The sequence below is a fragment of the Caretta caretta genome, chromosome 1, assembly GCF_965140235.1.
Source record: "Caretta caretta isolate rCarCar2 chromosome 1, rCarCar1.hap1, whole genome shotgun sequence".
Classification (NCBI taxonomy): domain Eukaryota; kingdom Metazoa; phylum Chordata; order Testudines; family Cheloniidae; genus Caretta; species Caretta caretta.
The window spans coordinates 115,008,809-115,034,345 of NC_134206.1; the positions used below are offsets into that span (position 1 = coordinate 115,008,809).

The following is a 25,537-nucleotide window of genomic DNA, read 5'->3' on the forward strand; positions in this document are numbered from 1 at the left end:
TCCGACGTTAACTTTATATCTCTTCAGATTGTCACGCCTGATTGCACTAAGACAACATTCACAATACCCAAGAAAGGATCTAGCACACATGGAAGCCCAGCACATGGTGAAACTTAAAGCAAAATTCAGTTGTGCTAACCTATTATGGAGCTCCTAGAACTGAGGGTGGATAACTCTTAGGGCTCGGCTCCTATTTAGGCACCGAAATAAGTGGAGCAACTGGAAGCTGAGCCGTTTTGAAAATCCGGCCTTTACCTACTAACAGGCTGTACCCTAGTGAAGGGTGCGGCCGAAAGCTAGTGGCGTTATCAAACCCCTTGTTCTGATTCCTATTACAATGGAGCACTGATTTCTTGTGTAATGCTTGACAGAGTACAGCCCCAATCCTGTACATTCTCAGTGGCGATACTTACGTGAATAGAGTTATGATGTACTTAAGTGTTTGCAGGGTTGGGGAAATCTCCATGGTTTTTTTTTTTTCAAAGTAATATTTACCTTCTTATCTTTTAGGCTCAGTGTATTGATAAGCTGCTTTTATTTCTGCTTCCAAATAAATCTCTCTCCCTCTCATTTAGCCTATTGAAGATATTAAAACTCAGAATAAATAATGGTGTTTATTGAATGTAACTTCCTCTCCATGCACAAAGGCCAATATTAGGAGAATGGGTTATATTACTAGTTAACAGATGTTACAGCCTTCTGAAACATTTTGGCATTATGTGTCATTTCTCTTTAACACGCCTAGAAATAAAATTGTGTGCAGTCTTACTACCAGTCTCTTGGTAAAAATCTCACAAACGTTTTTCAGCTAGAATCTATTTGCATAGCTGAGAGAGATCCAATTTGAATTTATATTACTAGTCTTAACTAGAACATAAGGCCTGGGATATACCCTAAGGGCAGCTGTAACAAATATACAGCTGGTTAGCGGATATCAGTTCTACTAGTTAAAACAAATGAAACACCATTTCATCAGCTAAAAACAAACACAACTCCAAAAAATCCTAACTCTAGAGACACATTTGTTTAGCCCCATGGTTTTAAGATCTTAATCAGATGCACACTGTCTTCTATAAGAATAATCAAGGGAAAATGTTCAACGAAATGTAAAGTTCAGACTTAAAGCTGGAAAAAGTCAAGGTTAAGCCTCTTTATTTTGATACTATATAGCACAAAGAACAGAGTGAATTGAGGCTGTGAGGAGACTGTACGTAGACAGCCCAATAAATTATAGTAAAATGGGTATATTATCACCCAGGATCCTGTTTTATATTTACTATATAAAACTCCAAAGCATTAGGAAGTATAACTTTGCATACAGAGCAAAAGACTGTGTGTGTGTGTGTGTGTGTGTGTGTGTATATATATATGCACACACACATAATATGTAGGAACCACACAGGCCAGGTGGGGTCCAAATATCAGCATTCTCTAAATATAGAATGTAAGGCCTAGTTAACTGTACACATCCTGCTCAGGCAGGGTTCTGGTGACTTGAGACATAGAAGATAGTGAGGACTACTGGAGGGCTCAAACTATTTAAAGGGATAGTACCCACTTTTGATACACTACAGTTTACCTTCAGGTTTTGAGAGTTTTTTATTTCGTGGCTAGTTGTGGACATTTTACTGAGTTTTATTTCCTAATTTTAAACAGGTAGGGAGAATTGACACAATCAGCTGATGTAAATACGCACAGCTCCATTGACTTCACAGAATACCAGAACATCATGTTTGTAGCATGCTCTCCCCACAAATGTGGGATGCACCATCATTGCAGATTAATTGCTTTATTAGATTTCTGAAGATGAGTCATCATCTCAGATCAATTAATTGTATGAGAAAGTTTTTTATCCACAAATATAGGCATACTATAGGCATATTACCGTGTGATGGAATAAATCTATACTTTACCTATCCTCCCTCATTTGATTAATCTTGTGAAGATAATGTATTTTATTACTGAATCACTGGACAATTTTTCCTAACACAGCTTATCATAACCAAATGGGCCTGACAGTTGGATAAACTCTCAAAATATCTTTTCTTTATGCATTCCTGACTGTTTTAAAAGGCAGCTCAAGTAATCTGATTTTTAACTGTTCCAAATAACAGGGCCATAAAGCAAAGGAAGCAGTCAGAAATCACTAATTCATAACCTCTTCTGTTCTTCAGATCTCTGACATTGTTTACTCGCACAGAAAGTTTCAAACTCACCTAGTGGTTCTCCATTTCCCATTCTATTTCTTTGGTTCTGATATGGAATTCCTACACGGCTTTCCTTTTAATTGTGTAGTAAAATATTATGAAAGACATAATAAAACAATAATGCTACTTAGTTTGTCTGAAGATCATTCAAAATAGCATTACATCATACCTTCTGACCCGCAACATTTACCAACATCGCTCGCCCTAAAATGGACAGTGTGACATTTGAAGAATGTTTTCTAGATGCAGTGTGTCAGTCAGTGTTCTGAAATGAAGGCATGCGGAAGTGCATATGCACAAAAATGTAAATATATGTAGATCTCTCTCATTGTGAGACATTCCTAATCTGCTTCCCAGAATGTGATCACTTTCAAATAACTCTCAGGAGCCTTTGTGGCATCATGTGCTCTCTCAACATTTTTCTATGTAGGCTATGAATGCAAATTCCAGAACATGTCAGCATAGTTTATCAAAGGTGACCTATGTGCCATGGTTACAGAGCTAACTCGATTTCTGCCCCCTTCTGGTCTCTCTGAGAGCACCCAGCTCAGGTCTCGAGCCCCTTACCTTTACCTGTCTCAGGGTGTAATCACACTTTGTCCACTCTTAGGGTATGTCTACACAGCAAAGAAAAACCCGCAGCTGGCCCATGCCAGCTGACTCCGGCTCGCAGGGCTCAGACTTTATAACTCGGCAGGTTTTATAAGTCTGTAGACTTCCCAGCTCAGGCTGGAGCCTAAGCTCTGGAACTCTCTCACCTCGCACGGTGCTAGAGCCCAGAAGTCTACACAGCAATGAAACAGCCCCACAGCCTGAGCCCAAGTTGGCTAGCACAGGCAAGCTGTGGGCTTTTCTTTGCTGTGTAGACATACCCTTAGACTGGGATCTGGGGACACTAATCTGTATGTACCAACTACTTATTGCTGAGCATATCTGACTGGGTTTGGGCACCTGCTTTTTCTCCCCTTTGCTCTAATAACCTTCTTAAAATATTTTTTATTTAGCAGTAGAAACAAAGCATTAGTGAGAGAGAGCTTTAAAACAAGCAGTCCACATGCATGTCTCTTACCTAAAGTCCTACCCCCCACTCTGGCAACCTAGGCAAGCCTAGCTTCCCCAGACACTCCCAGTGGGTTCCTGAGTCTGCTTTTAATCTGGTTTTCCCCTGCGCTCCTAAGAGCATATCTTTTTAAATCCTGCCAGGATTCTTTTGTCAGACAGTCTTGGCATTTTGTTTTGGGGGGTTTTCCTCCTAGTCAAACCAGTCCAGCAGAGGACTAAGCCAGAGTTGTCAAAGCTGGCTAGTTCCGGCCTTCCACTTTAATGACTCTGAAGGCATGATATATTGTCTACTTTGTACATATTCAATAAATTTACACTCTGTTTGCAGAATCTATATTGGTCAGGTAAATCACATGGTATTGTTTCTGACTGGATGAGTGTGCAAGCACTTACAGAGCAAATACTGAAATTCATTTTCTGTGAACATTGGGGTCAGTAAACCTAGAAGGCTTGAGTGCTCATGGAAAGCATATGCAAAAGGAGAGTAACTACGATCATAAGAGAGTTTTCATATTTTCAAATGAATAGTCATGAATTTTTTATTACCCTCCCAGCTCCAGTTAACAGTGTCTTGATCTTCTGTACAGTTACCTTTAAATCAAAAAAGCAACTTACTATCTGTGTTTCTATATTTTCTAAATGACTCCCAGTAGTCAAAACTAATGACCAATACAGATCCATAAATAAGGAAATAGGAAACTCCTGGATGATGACACTGATTTAAAAACAGCAGCCAAAGGATTCAAATTTGAGGGCCCATAGTGAGGATCCATATGTGTGGAGAAAGCGGCCAGGGTATACATTTTAATATATGTTTTAATTCAGTTATTCACTACTATGAACACAAACTTGTGGAAACATTCTCATTCTTATGAGCATGACGTTATCACTAGATTGTCATCTAAGTTCTTAGTATCACACTCTCATTTGTGGTCAAATGGATCGGATGTGCTTTAATTACAACATTTTGAAGATAAGGCAGAAAAACTTAATAGTCAACACTGTATTTCTCCCTACTTAAGCTAACCCCAAAAAATACACGTGTTGTTGGTGTAAATTCCAGTTAAGCAGAGTATTGTAATGTGAGAAGAAGTATCTTTAAAGGTTTTACTAGTAGAAATACATGACCGATTGAAATTCTGGCCTGATTCAAGGGAACCAAGATTTCACACTAGGACTTTATTCCTCCACAAAATAGTGAAAGATCTGTAATTTTCTTTTGAAACCTTTAGAAGTTTTACATCTTGGAGGGGAGTGGGAGAAGCACAGCTGGGCAGCCTATGATGTGGCACTTTTCTTTGGTATGTCAATTTTGCTAATGACTTTATATTTTATTACAAAAAGAAAAACAGTAATGGTCAGTGAACAGGGTCACAAAAAACCTAAAGAGCTAGTTTCTCTAACCAATCTGGTGGGGTCCAATTGAAAGCAGAGTCCATGGCACTTTTTTAATAGAACAACAGTAGTATTGTACTAGAAACAAATATTTCATTTCCCAGGTGGCTTAATTAGTGACTTTGAGGGGCAAAGTAGTAGAGGTAGAAGGAGCAGAGTATTGGAGGAGCACTGGGGAAAGCATTACCAGACTGCCCATTTCTCACTCAAGTGGGCTAGTTTATTTTCTCCCCACATATTCAAAATGGTTGTGGGCTGGTACCCAATTAGGAATTAAATCTGAACCTTTGGACTATACTTCTCTGGAGATATGTTAAAAAACAAATTTCTACAATGGGCAAACCTTCAAGGGAGAGAAAGAATGAATGAGTTCAAAGTCAACTTCTCTTCTTACTCTTTATGAATTACAAAGCTCTATCAATCTTAGTTTTTGGGTTTTTTTAATCCTACATATGTAGTCACAATGGCCATCCCTATTGCAGTAATTCTCAGCTTTGTGATTCTAGCCCAAAGTGGGCTGTGAAGTTGTTTTGTAGTGACCACAAAATACTCTACAGCTTTATGTCTACACTACAGACCTTACAGCGGCACAGCTGTACCCCCAATGAACGGTGGTAGCTATGTTGGCAGCAGAATGTCTCCTGCCAACGTAGTGCTGTCCACATCGGCACTTACATCAGTCAAGGGTGTTTTTTTTAACAAAAGTTCTAGTGTAGACATAGCCTTAAGCTCTCTCTCCTTGCCCTTCCTTTCCCCTCTTCCCCCCAGCATTTCCAGATGACATCTCTAAAAAACCAGAGCTGGACGAAATTTTTCAATCAAATGTCTTTTTCCTTGTAAAGATACAGTTTTGTCAAAATTAAACTGTGAAAACAGTTTAATTTTGACATTTCCATAAAAAATCAAAATGAACATTTTTCATGTTGTTTCACATTCAAGTTTCATTTTGTTTCAGTTTTCAAAAGAAATTCAATTTTTAGTCTTTGTATTTGGGGATCTCATCTCTCCTTCCCCCTCCCCCCCACTCACACCTTCTTGCACTGAAAGATGGGGGGAGTGAAAAAAGGGAGAAAAGATGAGGAAAACAGATTTTTCTCTAGGTTTTTTTCCTTCTCACTCTCCCTTTTCCAGTGGAAAAAGGCAGAAAAAATAAAAATGGAGAGAAGTGGGAAGTGGAATCTAAAAATCTCAATCAAAAATGGGAGGAAAAAATTTTGTTTTTGAAAACCAAACAAAAATCAAAACTAAATAAAAATTTTCATTTTTGTTGAAAAATGATTTTTTTTCTTGGGGGCGGGGAACTAATTTTTTTCCTCCAACCAGCTCTAAAAGGAATCAGTCGTCAATGACCACTGGCCATTTTTCCATGTTCCTCAGTGGGACTGTTCACTCAAGGTCTGTTGCATGAATAAGAACTGCAGGCTCAGACTCGTGTGTTAAATTGCACATTTGATTGAACTACTACTCACACTCCTTTTGTAAGGCGTTTTTGAGCCTTGATGAGAGAGAGTCTCCTGATTAAATAGATTAGGAGATTGATTCCAGACTGGCTTTGTGTGGAATCTCTTTGTTAATGGATCACTTTTCTGGCTTGTCATTTGTCCTTTTGGCAGGTCTCTCAATACTAATCTGTGTAATTCTACATTTGGGAGTCGGGTTTCCAAAGTATAAAACAACTATGTCAATTTTATAGGTATTTTTTCTCAGAGGTACACAATGATAAAATTTATTTAGAAGTATCATCATCCAAGGACCAAGAGAAAAACAAAAACCCAAACTGCAGTTTAATAAATAAACTGGTCCCAATTCCCTCTACTGTTTAAGGTGCAAAATGTGACCAGAATATATGTGAATAGTGTACTGTGATAATGGTGGTAGTTTTTCTGTCCCCTCTCCCTTCCAACGGCTCCTCAGTCCAAGTTCCTCTAGTGAATCTTGCTCATCATCAAAAATCTTAAAGTATAAATGAAACATTCAACATCTGCAACAGGGAAAAAGTGATTCTCATAAAAACATGATATAAACTTTACACAAGCTTAACAAGAATGTACTTGGAGACTTTGAAGGAAAGTCAGATAAAGTGTTTGTATCTTTGTGTGTCTATCTTAAAACTTTGATATACCCGTGAGAAGCCTAACAGCTTCTCAAGCCATGGTTTATTTTATAGCTCTCTATGCAGAATATTCTCTGCCTAAATTATGCTCTCACAATACAGACCGTTCCCTATTTTACTGTTTCCCAATCACTGTCCCATGACTCTTTTGAAGTCCAGCCCTTACTGGGGTGGACACCTCTGTTTCCCAGGTGCAGCCCATGAGATTGGCAGCACACAGTCTAACCAATCCCGGCCATCCAGGATAAATCTTCTTCGGGAAAACCTATCCTAAGGTAACATACTTGAAAAAAACATCCAAAAGTCTTCTGAGACCCTTAAATCACAGGGACTCTGATAATAGATCAGTCAGGTTTTTTTACTTTAGTTTAATACTATTTGCGTCTAAAAGGTGTTCTTCAATATTCATACACAAATTCTACTGACATGTAACTTTCTATAAATTTATTACATTCTTTGGGAAAAGTTATCCTTTATAACACCCGTGTGTTAATGAAATTCTTGCAAAATTCTGCCAATGAATTACCTACAAATGACTACCCAGGGTACTAATGCCTAGTATCCCAGAAAACTATAATATCCTGTTAAATTTTGAAAAGGAAAAGAGAAAAGTAGACCCACAATTACAGTCCCTGAAAATAAAATGTAGGCACCATGCCAGTCCTTGCATTATCTATTCCCTGTCTATTAAGATATTTCTTCTACTTCAATGAATTTACATGACAGGATTAGTAGTGGCATAACTCCTGTGTTCTTAATCTCAGGGTATAATATAATTTATGCATGTAATTTTCTAATGTACAAACTTCTTTTATAGCTTATAAAAACGTAATAATGCATACTTAGAAAACTTGCCAGCAGCTACAGCATAGTTATTATGCTTATTATGGTGTGCTGCAAACCTACATTACTTCTAACGTATTACTGGTAACGTTACAAAAAGACTCACCTTTTCATCTATAAAACAAGAATATGGTTCTGCTTTCTGGTAATGGACTCTTTTGCTCACTCAAAAAAGTAACAACATTAACGTGCATATAGTAGCCTCTCAAATATTTTTCTATTACCAAAAATACTCCCTCTATTTCTGTATAGAAAGGAACTAATTTCTTATCACCCACAGTTCATCTGTACAGCATATCAAGCCATAATGTTCTATAGCATTTTATAGAAGATGGTTGCATATAGTAAGATTATGAATAGTTAGATGACATGAAACTGGAGAAAAAACTCTATCTTCTAAGTAAGACTGCTATGGAAAATTTTTGAAAGTTCTATAGAAGACAAATGTAGAAACTTCTGGAAACCATGGAAATCTTCAGAAAAGTCATGTTACATGAATGTGTTACAGCAAATTCATACCACTGAATATTAAGTACACATTATGAATGTTGTCAGGATTTTGCTATATTATTTTTCAGCAACAGAAGTCTTACTAAGGAGATTTTTAAAATATTGACAGGATGTGAATTAGATGTTGTCTAACAGTTCAATGTTTATCTGATACAGACTTTGTAGTAATCAGATCACTTCTGTAGACCTGGATCTATACATCTTTTAGGTATTGATATGGTCTAATCCAATATGGTAATTCTTTTGTTTTGAATTAATCTAAGCTCCCCATGTCTCCTGGGATCACCCCTCTGAAAAAATATGCAAGACTCCCATTTGATTCCTTTCCACTTCCATCATTTAATAAAATCCATGTGTTTCGAACATAAATGTCCCAATGTTTTCCAGTGATCTTCTGACTTGACCAGAAACCAGTCTTTTTAAAAGCCTCAGGAGAGAATTCACACCTTTCCTACTGCTTATTTCTCTGTTATGGTCAATTGCCAATAAAATCAAGACTTTTTTCTATATCACATGCTGCAGAAATCCCTTTGGGTCTAAATTCAGTGTGGCTATGGACTGCATTCAAATCTTGTCTCCAACATTCTGCTCTTTCAGCATGCTCACTATTCCAGGTTGAGACCAACCACGCATACGTAAGAAAAGAATATTACTCATTTTTTTAAAAAATAAAACTTTGAATAAAGTGACATTGATGTTTACAGCGGTACCTAGCAAATGAGGCATATGCCAGTGGTTCTCAACCACAGGTCCAGGGCCCTCTGGGAGGACGCCGAGCAGGGTTCAGGGGGTTTACCAAGCATGGCTGGCATTAGACTCACTAGGGCCCAGGGCAAAAAGCTGAAGTCCTGCCACATGGGACTGCAGCCTGGGGCCAAGCCCCACCACACAGGGCTAAAGCCAAAATCTGAGCAACTTAGCTTTGCGGTTCCCCCATGGTGTGGAGTCCCGGGCAATTGCCCTCCTTGCTACTCCCTAACACCAGTCCTGGCATTTATATGCCGTAAAACAGTTGTTGTGGCACAGCTGGGCCGTGGAGTTTTTATAATATGTTGGAGGGCGCTTGTAAAGAAAAAGGTTAAGAACCCCTGGCATATGGTATTGGCACTTTATCTATATAAATATTCGTATGCTATGATGATGGATGATAGTACAAAATATTTAGGGAAGCAAGAGATGAGTATGAAAATGATACTTTTGTGATCACTGCTAGGAGTATGCACTCTATTCTGGGCTGCCTCTAAGAGTTTGCATACCCAGGGACACACTGGAGAGTTAAGACTAATTAACTAAAGATGTAAAATGAATCCCCAAGGCTTACGCCAAAGCAGGACCTAAGGCTGGCTAACTTCTGAATGACAGCATCCACTCAGGGAATGAATGCCCTTTAACTTCATGCCTTTAGTTAATCCATCTTAAGTTTCTAGTGTTCCCATATAGACAAGACCTAAGCATTCACTCCTTCCTTCCTTATTCATCACTAAGCTGCACCACTGTTCCAACAGTAAAACTTCACAGTCCCCTATCTTCCAGCCAGCTATGTCTGAAGATAAAATTCAGAGTGCCTGATACTCCATTCTCTTCTAAGTAAGAGGGGGCTATGTAATGAGTCTTTTTTTTAATCAATTTTTTAAAAGTATATCAGAGTTGAAAGGTCAAACTCCTCTTTAGTGTAACTTCACTGCCTGCAATGGAGTTACGTGAGTATTGAATTCGGACCTAGTATTTTAAAAGGCAGAGATATGAGAATGTAATCTATGTAGGACTGAAATGGGGAATAATGATGAAAGTCCTCGTTATGACTGCAGAGCTCATCCAAATGCATTGGCTTGTTTAACATATAATATTTTGCTGTTCCATTTTGTTAATCTGAGAGCCAGCATGCTCTATAGGACCCACCTCGCTACCCAGACATCTGTTTCAAGTTGAGAAAGATAAGAAAACTTGGTACGGTCCATCTTCCTTCTCCACAACTTTTTCTGCCTTTTTTTTTCTCCTTATCAGTACTGCATCTTAAAACCAGATACTTAAAGGAAAATATTTCCTAGAGGTAACATCTCTCAGATCATTTATACTGCCTATATTTAGCAGATCATAGCTTACCTGTTTAACAGCATAAAGGAGACGTCCATAGCAGTATATCATTACCATTACAGGGATGACCAAGCAGAATATGAAGAGACAGATGATATAGGAGACAGACTCAGCTGATTCGGAGGTCCAACGTACTGAACAGCTTGTGCCGGCCCCCTCAATCCCATAACTGCTCCAGCCAATGAGCGGTGGTACTGTCCAGATGAGAGAATAAAGCCAGGAACCACCAACTGCTAGCAGAGCCTTCTGATAGTCAGAGCCCCGTTTGTTACCTAGGGTGATGGTGCTATAGCGTTCATAAGACAAGATAGCCAAGGAGATCAGGGACACAATACCTGCAAAAAAACCAAACAATTTAGGGATTTAGTACCCCTGTTTTGTATGGCACCAATGTGACAGGTATGACAATATCCTGAACACACATTACTGAATTATAAGTTTAAACCTTATTGAATTATGTTTAAGTATTTTAGGAGTACATTGTATTCAAAGTGCAAATGTTTACGTACTATTGAAGGATTGTATGAATTACCATGTGGGAGGGGGACCACAGTCTTCCAGGAACTTAGAACAGTGGGAGAGGTGCCACCAACTGGTGAGATAATCACTAATATTGGTTCAGACTAGATTCTCCAGAGACCAAAAGTCAAAGAAAAGATTTTTGGTTAAATAGCCCGAGTTAAAACTGACCCAGAGCCTTCTCTCTGATACAGTAAACAGACAGAACCTTCTGTCCCAAGGGGAGGGTTGGAAGGTCTTTGGCTCACTGAAGCCCCATAAGAGTTGGGAGCTAGTTCTGCCCTGAAGCCTTGATGAAGTTGTGACCACAGGAAAAACCACTGTGTGAGGTTTGAAGGACTAATCACCAATCAGAGCCCTTGTTGAGAGTCACAGGGAGATGCCTGATGAACTACACACATGCTAATCAGTTTTTTAAATTATTTTAATATGTTTTCTCTGCAACGCTTTCACCTTAAGAATAAATGTGCTTGTTTAGAAAGGGCTGTGTGGTAACTTAACTGTGGCAATTACACTGTGTGCCATCTCTGAGGGGAGAAGCGAAGCAGGCCTGCTTAGGCAGTCTGTCTTTTGCTGGGAAGCTCATAGTATAATCAGGGAACTGTGCAGCCTGGAAACACCTCACTCAGAAGAGGGAGAGACACAAATCTCTGACCAAGGAGGTAACAGCTGAGGAGCTGGAACCCTAGAGTGGATCCCTTTTCTGGACTATAGAGCGGGGAATACAGCTGCAGTTGCACTGGACTATGACTAGCAGCAAAAAACTAAATACCCTTTTCTACATTATTAGCGTATTTGATGTATCAGTGGAAATGCCTTTTTGCATTCAAATCCACACTAGAGCCAGTAGCTCTATACAGTATATCAAATTCTTCTTGACTAAACTGTTCTTTAAAGGCACTCATTCTTTCAAAATACTAACATTCAAGATAACTCTCTGAAGCCCTAACATTTTTAGTTTTTCCCAGTGGAAATACATTTTCAACATGAAGTAATAAATTTCTTGAAAATATTACTTTCCAACGTGTATTACTACTTTATAATTGGGAGAATTTTCAAATAGCATATTGCTAGTCAGTCATACAAACAGCATAAATTCTGGATTGGAGGAGCTGGAGGGTGTAGAAATTTCTGTTGTCACTACACCCAAAATTATACATTCTTCCTCTCATGAGAGCCTGATTCTCCTTGTCTTGCATCTTGTATAGTTATTTTACCCCTGTGCAAAGTGAGATGAACATGGATAACCACTTTAGCCCTGCTACCATTCTGGCCTGATAACATTTTGCACTCGGGCTGCACAGGCATATATGACTATGTAGGATGGAAGACAATGGAAAGTCAGGCCAGCAGTATATGTACACTTGCAGGTGTGAATTGTCATAGCTCCACTGTCTTCATTTGAGCTACAACAATTTACATAATTTGAGGATCTGAGCCACAGATTTTAAAGCCTGAAGAGACTATTGTGGTTTAGTATGACTTCCTGCAAAACACAGGCCATAGAATTTCACACAGTAATTCCTGTATCAAGCCCATATCTTGTCAAAGAAAGACAGCAAATCTTGATCGAAAGACTTCAGGTAACTGAGAATCCACCACATCCCTTGGTAGGTTGCCAATTATACTCACTGTTAAAAATCTGAACCTTATTTCTAGCTGTATTTATTTAGCTTCTGCTTCTAATCTACTTTCAGAAATCTTTTTTCTGTGCCAATACTTATATACTGTGGTAAAGTCAACTCTTGTCCTGAACTAAACTAAATAGATTGAGCTTCTTAAGTCTTTCCCAGTAAAACAATTTTCCAGATCTCAAGTCATTCTTGTAGATCTCTTCTGAATTCCAAAATATCAGCCCTCTACATTTCTCAGTTTGAGTTAAAATGTCTTAATGTGATTGATCAATGTTATAGCTTAGTTATTATAATATAATTGATACTGTAGCTGAAACTATTTTGTTATAGATTTTCACATATGCTACCCTGTCACAACTGTTATTGTTTGCAGTATTGGTTAGCCATGTTGATCACATGATATGAGAGAGACCAGATACGTGAGGTAATATCTTTTACTGGAGCTCTTCTTCAAGTCCATGTGGCTCAAAATCTTGTACCTTCCCCCAGTAGAAGTTGGCTTAATAAAAAATATTACCTTACCTACCTTGTGTCACTTGATGATTACCTGTTCTGTTCATTCCCTCTGGGGCACCTGGCATTGGCCACTGTCTGAAGACAGGATACTGTACTAGATGGACCTTTGGTCTGACCCAGTAAGGCTGTTCTTACGTTCTTATAACTTTAATTGCTCTTTCAATTCTTTGCACTTTTACCTACCAAATAATTAATATGAAAAAGTACGCTTAGCTTTTCTCATTCCCATATTTGATGGATGTGATCTGAAAATAATTACAGGAACATAAGTAAATTATTCCTTTTGTATGGAACATAGGCCGTATTTGAATTTAGGCCTGAGTGACTTTATTTGGCAAAATGTTTAAGTTACCTTTATTAAGAAATGCCTGAAGCAGCTTTCTGGCTTGTAGGCAAAAGGGTAAGGTCACTCATTCACCCTAGGCTCTGACCCTGCCTTTCAGAGTCCCTTTTTCCCGTGCCAGTGCTTACTGTCATGAGGATATGTGGAAGTGGATAGGCATGGGAACTACGGGTGTGGGGGTGCTGCAGCACCCCCAAGTTTTACATGGGATCCCGGCCAGCAGCCCCGTACCCAGGGGCTCCTCTACCACCCAGGGTCCCAACCGCCGGCCTCGCACCCGGGGCTCCACTCCTGGCCTCAGCCTGGGGCTTCGCCCCCATCCCCATCTGTGGACCCAGCCTCGGCCGTCTTAACCCAGTCCATGTTCCCGCCTCCCGGAGCAATGGCTCTGCTCCCAGCCGCAGCTCTAGCACCCCCACTCTAAAACCTGTTCCAGTGCCACTGTGGAAGTGAGTGAATGTTTAATGCTAACTAGCCATTACATATATTTAAACGATTAAGCTACTTATGTAGGGCCTAAACATAAATCTGTTACCAGTTCCTTCTCAGATGGGCCTCTTACATGTCCTGCTTACCAGGAGGACATCTGTTTGTGATCATCAACAGACTTATGCAAGAAAATGTCCATCTTAGACTGGAATCTTTTACTGTGACCTCAGATCAAGATACCAAATTATTGGTCCCTGATGAGCTACAGCCAACATGCTCAACTCTTTTATTGGAAAAGGGTGGTCCCCAAGATGCAGCAAGAGGACACTGAAGCCTACAAAAGACTCTAACTATGTGGAAGGAAAGGGTGGGGATTCTCAAAATAAAAATGTGTATACCTGAAGTTATATCCTGCTCTCATCCCTGGATTGGCCATCCAGAGAAGTGAAAGACCCCGACCATCAGCTAAACCAAGCCTGAAGCTACAAACAAGGCAGGGACACCTACCTGCATGCTAAATGAGCTAAAGTTATTTGCAACATCAAAACTACTTCTTAACTAAGACTAACCACATGAGTTTGAGAATGTCTACACTACAGCTTATGTCAGCAGAACTTATGATGTTCAGGGGTGTGAATAAACCACCTCACTGAGTGACATAAGTTACACCAACATAAGCGCTGGTGTGGACAGCTCTGTCAGGAGAGCCTTGTAAAGAAAAAGGTTGAGAACCCCTGGCATATGCTTTTGGCACTTTAACTACATATCCTTTATAGCTACTGCCGCTCATAGCTATATGCCTGTGGGAGAGCTCTCCTCTGCCAGCCTAAAGCATCTTCACCAGATGCGCTGCAGCACTCCACGTGCACACATGGTGACGTGAGTGCTTTTGTATAGAATTCTCCAACAATGCCATAGAGTGAGTGTGTGGTTTTGTACATCCCTAACCATTTCCCCATGAAGACAGTAATCTATCTCCCCCCCCCCCCCCCCCCCAACACACACACACACACACCTGGCAAGTTTATCTGTAAGAGACTAGTCTGGGTTAAAAGTGTTATTCCAAAGCTGCTAAATGCCTTATTTAACACTTCTGCCTCTTTGTAAAAGTGTCAGAAACATGCAGATGCTGTATAATGTGTAAAAGAGAATAATTTAAGTAAATAGACTAACATGGGTTGTATGTTCAGAGAAACTTAGTGGAACACCAAAGTGGGAAGCTATAAAGAAATCATTCTGAGAGTTATACTTCCTTAGAACAAAGGCAAGAGCCAGCTTCTGTCTTTAGCAGACTTAGCCCAACTGGTTAGATGAACAAGAGAGGCATTTTTCCTTAACTGTCCTGTGAAATATTGAATTAATTCTTGTGTCGACCTTATACATTGACTTAATAGTAATTGCCAAATCAGATAAATTGAACCACTGATTTACTGATTTAATTCTAATTGTAACCTTGATTTGATCATCGCATTGTGTTGTATCTGATTAGTTTAGGGAAACTGGAAATAAATTAGTGACATTTTGCTTAAATTTATATTTGTTTGCTAAATTATCTTAAAAAATCCATAAAACACACAAGACTGGTTCCTCTCTCAAAACTTCAGCATGGGAACACAACTTATTTACGGGTAAAGGTAAATACATTGAGTAGCTCCCGGACCTGCATTTTAATTATTTAATTATTTGATAAAAATCTTATTACCACTGCACTTTCTTTGAACTAAAGAAAGTTCTCTTTTGAAATAACACTGAATTGAAGTTCAGCTACCAGGGCATTGTCAACCATGAACTAACAAAATATTAGCAATCAGTTTAAACATAAACTACCCCCAAAACTCATTTTCTTTAGAATATTGCATAGGAAATCATTTTTCTTATCTACACAAAAATTTACACACATACATTCCTTGCCAAAAGCCTTTTCAGTTTTACTTCTCTTTTATTGAGTTTCACTGACGTGACTACTCTCTGCAGGACGAGTGCGATGATATATGTGATCCCACAGTAGAGGAGTTCTAAAAATTCATATTCCTCTTTTTGTTACCGTAAGACTTTAAACCATGTATTGTAGTTGAGCATATAACGGTGTTGAAACTAATATCAGGCCACACTGAGTCCTGGGGCTTTTAAAACAGTAGATTGCTGACTGTAATGTGAATAGGTAGGAATTCAGAGAAAAGCGGGGAAAAAATATGGAGGTGCTAAGCGGGGACTGATTTATGCATGGCATATTAAAGAACACACTGTAACTTGGCTAAATAAAGACTAAACAGTAATGAGACAACTATCTCTTGAAGACTACAAATACTGATGAAAGGAAAATGGTTGTACAAGGGATTGTACAAAAAGGAGCAATGAGATAAAATTAAGAGCCAGAAAAACCCAAACCAAAACAAAAAAAACCCAGGGTTATCATGAGGGAACACTTCCTAAGAATGAGATGTATTTGAATGAAATAGGTTTGTAAGAGAAATAATGGAAGCCCTTTCACTTCAACATTTAAACAAGACCAGACAAAATAGAAGAAGATACACAATAAGGACCAATCTTATATCAACACAGAGGTGGAAAGGAGGACTGGGGACCAAACAGTTCTCTTCAATCTCTACCTTCAAAGATTCTTTTATTTAAAATAATTTTTATTTTATTTTATTTATTCTTTTATTTGTAAAAAGTTAAGTTCTTCACCATCACCACTGACAGCTGAATCACCGAAAACGTGAGAAATAACAGGTTTAACTGGCTAACTTGAAAGATTCTAATTTCATACCAACGGAAAAAAACAGGTGCTGATTTTCTAGTTTGAAACTGAAACTACATAAATACCAAGGAAAATGTAACAAATAGCGAATGAACTCGCAGGATAGAATGAAAATTTACCACTGGATCCAAAGAGATTTTTGGGTAACTCTCCAAAAGATGATTCTTCACAAAACTTTCTGCATATTTTTTTATACTTTATGTATTAGCTGGCAATGAAAATAAGATGGTCCTAAATGGATTTCACAAGCTTCAGAGGGTGCCACCAATGAAGAACTGGTGTATAGATTGAGAAATAGAATTGTCAACAACTTTGGAATCCTTGCTTAGATAAAGTGGTATAAATCATATTACTCCGTTATATTTCCTATGTTTATAAAATCAGAGTCTACTTGATGCAATATAATTCTCAACTCTTGTGATTTTCTTATTGTGACTTTCACGGCAATTGATGCTTTCCTAAAATCCCCAGCTGCTGCAGTCATGTGAATGTGAGAATCAGCTTTTTAAAAAGAAAAGCAATGTGTTAGCTTGCATGGTTGCAGAGAAAAGCATGAAAAATGTGACACCTTCCCCAAGTGTACCGAAACAGTTCAATCACCATAATGCAAATGAAAACAACGCAAACTTCAGTGTTGGCCTTTTTCATAATCTCATGATTTTTAAGCCAATCATGATATTTCATGGCTTGTTTGATGGTTTGCCCTTTGGCATCGGCAACACGGTGAATATCCATGTCCGTAAAGAAATGCCTTCTATAAATAGGGACCAAACTAAACCCACTAATTGTAGACCTGAATCTGTTTTCAATTTAAAGACAACAGCAAAAAGGCTCAGGGCCAAATCCGCAGCTGGTATAAATCTGTCTAATTCCATCAGAGTAACTGGAGCTACAGTGGTTTATACCAACAAAGGATATGGTCACCACTCACTTCAGTTGGAGCAGGACTGAGCCTTCCATTTGTACTCTTGGAATCTTCAGCTGACCCATTTCTATAGTTTGGTTTTATTCATATTTTGAAAACAAGCAATAGCATAACAAACTGCAGCACAAGTTTCTCTCTGAGTGTGGCCATTATTAGGGCTTCCCTTCTGAACTTTGGCCCAGATCTACAAAAGGACTTCAACACCTAAATCCAACACTTAACAACATCTAAATCCTACTGTCATCAATCACTGTGAGTTTGTTAGTTTTCTTTTATACAACTGTAATATGTAGACAAGGTTTGCTCAGCTGTATAAGAAGCCATACAGAGATATAACTGAAATTCTAATCAGCAACACATAAGATTACCTGTAGAGGTTCTTTTCCCTTTTCTTAAGACTTCCTTAAGGCCTGTAATTCTGCTGGTGACCCACCATGTTTGGAGGTTTTAGAGTCTTATCAGGAGACACTGGCTGCTTCCCACTGAAGACTCATTGCAGCAGATGTGGCTCATTAACTCCAACCTGAATAAAAGGGAGGTGGAAGAGCCCCCCCGATGAGTGAACCTTGTCTATATATAACAGTTGTATAAAAGAAAACTAACAACTCAAAGTGATTGGTGACAGTACTATTGGATACTTGCTGAAACACACTTAAAAATCTTTCTATATTTTCTCTATATAGATAAAGGGAGAGTGGAGTGACTTATGCATTGATGCCTTTTACTGGTCTCAACGTTTTGGTATGTGACGAGAGCTAGGAGGATGTCCGGCTCAATTCCTGATTGTCTGGGTAGGTTTGAAAGCCACATGAAAGAGATGAAGATTAGAGAGAACCAAAGTGAATTCTTTGATAAAGATATTGTACCCTCATGCAATTTCCTCCTGAAATTATAATGTATTTCATTATAATTAAAAAATAACTTATTTGAACATTTCCAGTCAAGCTATAAATGTGTGCTTATTACAAATAATTCAATTACCTTGCTTTTTAAATACTTACATGAAATATTTTCAGTTTAATTATCACTTGCTAATCTACAAAATAATATAAAAGAATGGACTAATTATTTTTGGATTAACGAAGAACTGACCCAAAACTTTGTCCGAAGCATTAATAAAACTTCCATAAAAGTTTAGTAGGTTTTTTACATATTTATTCTCCCCTGAGTTGTTTTTACTGTAGTATGCCTCTTAACCTCAGTCTCCTGAAATGGAAGTGCTGAAATATTCAGAGAGATAGTACAAGATTTCCAGCCCAGCTTTGCAAATCAAAGAGGTATGAATGATTTAACTTTTTGAGTAAGCAACATCATTATAACAATAATAAGCATGTTCAGCTCTACTAGTAATGAGTTGTCCTTGTGCTGCCTTTATGAAATAAGGAATTCATTTATGAACTGCAACTTTTACTGGCAACAAGACATGACTAGTGATAAACAATAACCTCCTCTTTAACAAATTGAAACTTTTACATATCTATCCCACTACAAACTTTACTTGAACAGGTTGTATTCTTTCTTGATAAATTCCATGTAGACCCCACTAACGCTCACAGAGATTGTGTCCATGAGAAAGTTGTACCAAATTAGTTAAATCTGCTTCTTGTGTAGACAAGACCTCCAGTTTCATTTGCAAGTTCAGCCCCGGTTATTTTCTGAATAGTCACATTACTGACTATTCCCATTTCTGCCTGATTCTTTTCCAAATCGATTGAAAGGTGGAAACGAGAGTTTTTAGAGGGACTTTAGAGAGGGTGTTTGAGAGGCTTGCTTTCCAGGTACAGTTCTACTCTCAAAACCATGACGGGCATCAGTGGAATAGTGTTTGGGACTTCCAATAGATGTGCCATGTTTTCATTTCTGTCCGAAGCCAGAAGGGACTTCTTGAGTATGATCTGATGGCTGTGCTGGAAGAAACAATTCATGGATTGGAAGGCTAAGTACAGACACTATAGAATATCAGAGAGGCTGAAGAGTTCTTGAACAACCACATTTGGGAAGAACCTCAGATTCAAGGAAGAAAGGAAACCCAGAAAGAGAAAATCAGCAGTTCATAACTAGAATTGGTTGACATTTTGTGGAAAATTGTGACTTTTCAAAATTTTTTTTCATTCTGAATCTGAACAAAAACACACTTGCAAAATTTCCTGCAAAATGGAAGCTCTGAAAAACTATTTAGGAAACTTCTGTTTCCAAATTTACTTTGTTTTCAGTTTTATATTATTTTATTGTATTACATGTCATGAGTAGTGCATAATATGAGATAACATAATAGTTGAAATATTCAAGTTTATTTTTAAAATCATTAAGGGCAGCTGCTACTTAGTATAGATTAATCATCTTATTTTATTTTCTAGATCAAAGGATCTCCTGTTTATTACAATGCAGCAGTTTGACACTAATACTTTTTTTTAACAAGAAAAGGTGATGCACACTATGCTAATTAAAGGAGCAGCTCTTCTCAAAAGCCTAGAAAAATATTGAAAACAGCTGCTCCTCTCATTAGTAGATTGAAAGAGTAGACTGTCCAAGTGATCATCTTGGAGATTCTTCCTGTCCCACTGGCGATGGAAGACAGAAGGCAGAAGATTCTTGAAGAGAACTGCTGACTAGGTATGTAGTGTTATGGTAGAGGGTTTTCATTTTGTGGAATACTATTTATCCTGCAGGAACCAGAAAGCTGCAGGAGCATTGGAGACACGAGGGGAACAAGGCTCCAGCCAGGCAGGAAGTGGGAATTGCTAGAAAGAGGGGACTGAGTTGGACTTTATTTTAGAGACTTTGTGTTTTTGTTCTGAATTTTTATGTTAATAAACCCACCTTGCATGCGGAAAGAGGTGATACAGTTTGGATGGTCTCTGTCTTGTTAGAAGGGGAATCTGTCTTCCAGGGGAGAGGTTGGCTAACCTAATTGGGATGGTCTTAAACTAATTAAAAGAGGATGGTTAAAAGAGGGAGCAAATTAGCATTTATTTGGCATAAATCAAGATGTTGAGAACAAAATTAATCAAGTCCCCAAAGGATGTGAAGGAAATTCATAAACTATACACCAGTGCTAGGAGCTGGAGTGAAAAACAAGAGAAATTGGAATTTCTCACTTATGAGCCTAAATTTGACTTAATTGGTATTACTGAAACCGGTTAGGAAGATGTGCCTGATTGGAATGTTAAAATGCACTTGTTAAAACCTATTTAGGACTGGTTAAAACATGTTGGCACTGTCATAGGGTGGGCTGGGCCCTTTAAGAGAGAACAGGTCCAGCCCACCTCATTAACAGCTTCTTTATGGGGCCTGATAGAAATCAGCTGCCCTCTATGAAGAGCAAACAGAAAGCTGCAGAGAAGAGGGGGATGCTCGAAGAGCCAAGCGTGGCGTGGAACACTGAGAAACCTGGGACTGGAGAAAGACAGGAGCTTCCTGCAGGAACCAGAAAGCTGCAGGAGCATTGGAGACACGAGGGGAACAAGGCTCCAGCCAGGCAGGAAGTGGGAATTGCTAGAAAGAGGGGACTGAGTTGGACTTTATTTTAGAGACTTCGTGTTTTTGTTCTGAATTTTTATGTTAATAAACCCAGACCCTACGGAGGGATGTCTGCACAAATACAGGCCTATGCAAAGCTTATTGAGGAGCCAAGGAAGAATAGAAATTGAGGTAGGGTACCTAGTCATGAGGGGATGCTTGGGAGGCAGCAGACTCTGTTGCAGGCACTCTGAGTCAAAAATAGCATTAGCTGTTTTGGGGACACTGATAACTCAGAAGCAAATGACCTCGAATGCTTATGGATTAATGTTCTAAGTGATAAAGGACAAGATGGGATACTAACTGGGGTCTACTACAGATCACCAAATCAGGTCATCCTGTTCGCTAGCATATCTTATAATGTATAGGGAAAGAGCCAGTACAAAAATGTCCTCTTTTTCTAAAATGTACAATTTCCTAACTCAAAAATGGTGCATCCAGCATGGGGGAGTTCTATATTAAACCTTATCTTGACAAATAAAGAGGAATTGATTACAGAACAAAAAGACAGTGGCAGCTGAGGTATAACTGATCATATTTTTTTTTACAAACCAGTAATATACATCTGTAGTGCTGTAGAAGGGCCAACTTTCACAAAGATGAAAACAATTATGAACCAAATCAGTTGAGAGAGTTTTTAAACAGAAAAATGTGAATGATAAATGAGAACTATCTAAGAACACTTTACTAGATGCCAAAAAGCCACAGATAAGAGAGGCCACACTAGTTTAAAAAAACAAACGAACCTGACTTGGGGGGGGAGTGAAAGCAGCTATATTAATAAAAACAAACAAAACAATATAACAAATGGGGGGAAGAAAGGAGAACCTGATAGTAGTAATAATAAATCAAAAGTTAGTAATATCAGAAAATAAGGGAAGCCAAAGTACACATGGAGAAATCTATGGCCAGCAGAATTAAAGAAAATGAAAATGAGCTTAAGGAATGAAAGAAATCCTAACAATGGTATTGGTCCATTACTGGATGGAAATGGCAGAACTGTCAATAATATAGAAAAGACAGAAGTGCTCAATAAATATTTCTATTCTGTACTTGGGTTAAAAGCAACGATGGAATACTTTCCGTTCCAACAGTAACTCAGGAGGTTGGTAAACATCAGCTACAAAAGTTAGAAATATTTAAATCAGCAGATCCGGACAACTTGCATCCAAGTGTTTAAAAGGGCTGTCTGAAGAGCTTTCTGGACCACTAATGTTGATTTTCAGTAAAGCTTGTAATGCTGGGGAAGGTCCAGTGGACTTGAAGAAAGCTACTGTGACAATATTCTAAAAAGGTAAATGGCATGACCTCGGTAACTATAGGCCTGTCAGCCTAACATCAATCTGTGGGCAAAATAATGGAGCGGCTGATATGGGACTCAATTAATAAAGAATTAAAGGAGAGTAATACAATTAATGTCAGTCAACATGGGGTTATGGAAAATAAATCTTGGCAAACTCACCTGATATCTTTTTGGATTTGATTACAAGTCTGGTATTGGCATTAACTCAGGGAAGTCCTAATGGCCGGTGCTATTATACAGCCGTCTGAATGGATGAATGCAATGGTGCCTTCTAGCTTTATATTATATGAATGAATCATTGCCGGGGTTAGGTCTATTTGATGAAAGATCTAGGGCCTGATGCAAAGCCCATTGAAGTCAACAAAGACTTTCACCGACATCAGTAGGCTTTAGATCACAAAGTGTCATTAGAGGCTGGAGAAAGACGACTTATGCCGCTGTGCATATTGCTTTGCCTGATGTAAAGTGGGGGTGTTTGTCAATCATATATGTTGTAACCTCCAACCTCCAGCATTGTTGTAAGTTAGTCTGATAAAAGGGTTGTAAGAGTTAAAGTCGGTTACCTGCCAAACCCATATGATGCCTGTCTGTATGTTTGCCTATTATACCTTGACTGTATATCAATGCAGTTCAGTGCTTAATTTGTAATGAAAGAGGTGCCGGGGCACAAGCAATTTTTTTTTACATTCATAACTGATGCAGCAAGCCCCGAGGTGCCGAGGCTATGAACTGTTAGGCCTAGAGGTGCCAGGGTTCAGCCCTGGCACAAATTAAGCACTGATGTAGTTAGACTTAAGCTCATCAGGGCAAAGACCATGTCTCATTTTGTATCTTGTATAGCACTAAACACCTGGTAGCGTTTGACCCTTCAACTCCTACTCCCATTGAGCAGCACTTACGCATGTCAGTGTCCCACTGAATTCACTTAGCGAGAAGAGAGGTAGGAGAATTGGGCCCCATGCTATTAGTAAATGGTTGCTACTTGAAGCACATGCATTTTTATATACTGGTCCTAAAGTGGATGAGACCTTTGTAGTGTAGACAGTTTTCTGATGCTCTGCTATAAAATAGAAAATATGGCCAATATCCTGCATTATATAAAAATACTGTATTTGTAAGATCTAAAGTACATGAAATAAATAGAGAGCTTTTAATGAGTTTGTTAGCTGTTGCATATTAATATAATCTAATCTTAGTGAGTGAAACTTCTAGGACACACTGAAGAAAAAGGCAGGTGAATGGGATAGTTGGTCAGTGAAGTACAGCTACATTAGAATAACTAGTATCTGTTATTACAGTTACATTTAGCAATTGTGCTATATTGCTAGTCCAGATAGAACTCGGGCAATCTGCTCAGTCTGAGAATCTGCTCATAGGTTAAAGTGTCATGTTCTAGGACTTCTGCTATTGATACTGATGCAGCACAACCTCTGAGGAAGTTGCTGTAATAAAAGTACTAATTTTTCTAGTATATATACAAGGCTTTAGAAAAACCTGTGTACAAAAGCACTGAGACTGGATGAAGAGCTGGAAGGAGTGAGAGACTGGAACAGCTCTGAGAAGCTTCAGGAGGGGATTCTGAGACTGGGTAGGCCACGAGAATAGGCCTGAGACAAGGAGCAGGGAATATCCGCATTAATACATAAGAATGGCCATAGTGGGTCAGACCAAAGGTCCGTCTAGCCCAGTATCCTGTCTTCTGACAGTGGCCAATGCAAGGTGCCCCAGAGGGAATGAACAGAACAGGTAATCAAGTGGTCCGTCCCCTGTCACCCTTTCCTAGCTTCTGGTAAACAGAGGTTAGGGACATCATCCCTGCCCATCCAGGCTAATAGCCATTGATGGACCTATCCTCCATGAATTTATCTAGTTCTTTTTTGAACCCTGTTATAGTGTTGGCCTTCACAACATCCTCTGGCAAAGAGTTCCACAGGTTGACTGTGCGCTGTGTGAAGAAATACTTCCTTTTCTTTGTTTTACAACTGCTGCCTATTAATTTCATTTAGTGACACCCCCCCAGTTCTTGTGTTATGAGAAGGAATATATAACATTTCCTTTCTTTCTTTCTCACATCAGTCATGATTTTATAGACCTCTATCATATCCCCCCTTAGTCGTCTCTTTTCCAAGTTGAAAAGTCCCAATCTTATTAATCTCTCCTCATATAGAAGTTGTTCCAAACCCCTAATCATTTTCCAGTTCCAATATATCTTTTTTGAGATAGGGCAACCATATCTGCATGCAGTATTCAAGTGTGGGTGCACCATGGATTTATACAGAGGCAATATGATATTTTTTGTCTTATTACCTATCCCTTTCCTAATGATTCCCAACATTGTTAGCTTTTTTGACTGCTGCTGCACACTGAGTGGATGTTTTCAGAGAACTATCCACAATGACTCAAAGATCTCTTTCTTGAGTGATAACAGCTAATTTAGATGCCATCATTATATATGTATAGTTGGGATTATGTTTTCCAATGTGCATTACTTTGCATTTATCAACATTGCATACAAATCTATTATTAAAAGAGCATCATTAAGTTTGCAAAGTCTAAAAGCTAAGAAATGCCAGGATTAAGGTTGCCTGTGATCACATAATTAGACTATTACAGTGCATACAAACAAATTAGCATTGTATGGGCAACCTCAATTCTTGCATTTCCTAACCTTTCAATGCTTGTGCATAAGCTTTGCAAGCTTAATAAAGCTATTTAAATGTAGATTTACATATATAGTTATTTATTCCTGGTATTGTGGTTGTTTCCGGAGACTCAAATCAGTATCAGGACCCCACTGCACTAACACCTAGTGAGTGACAGATCCTGCTCCAAAATTGCTTAGGCTCAGTCTATACTAATTACCAAAAAAAAAAAAAAAAGCAATAGGTTTCAGATAGTACAACATTGACGTAAGTCAGAATAGGGCTTAGTGTGGTTAAAATGACATTTGAAAGCAATATTGGGACTATACAGTGCCAATGTGTACATACAGTGTTATTCATGGAGTTCTGCTCAATGCATTTTATTTTTCTCACATACATACATTGCCTTCTCTTGACAGTTGCTTTTCAGAAAGGTAGCTTACTCATATGTGCTCTGGCCACACTGCAATTCAAAACTGAGCTGGCTGTAATCTGGTCTTGTTAGCTAGAGTAGATGTTTGATCACCATGGCTTTAGGTTCTAATTGAATAGCTAGCTTTCACAATGCTTTCCTATATACCCTGAAATGGGCCTGAAAATAGAACAAGCAGGTCTCAGATGTAACTCCCTAACCCCCATTCCTCAATATAATAAACAAGCACTGGACAGAATTCTCTCTAAATGAAGTGTCAACCAATAAAATAAAAGCCTAATAGCTAGCT

At 38.6% G+C, this 25,537-nt stretch overlaps 1 protein-coding gene across 4 annotated transcripts in view; it reads right to left on the bottom strand.

Annotated features, from left to right (window-relative positions):
• The window catches only part of LOC125639514 (opsin-3-like), a 137,005-nt gene that overhangs the window by 71,491 nt on the left and 39,977 nt on the right, over positions 1 to 25,537 (bottom strand). For all 4 annotated transcript variants that reach the window (XM_048856787.2, XM_075130211.1, XM_075130214.1 and 1 more), the window contains exon 3: positions 10,234 to 10,559. In XM_048856787.2, coding sequence (XP_048712744.1) covers positions 10,234 to 10,559 — 326 coding nt within the window. The remainder of the gene's footprint in view (positions 1 to 10,233; positions 10,560 to 25,537) is intronic.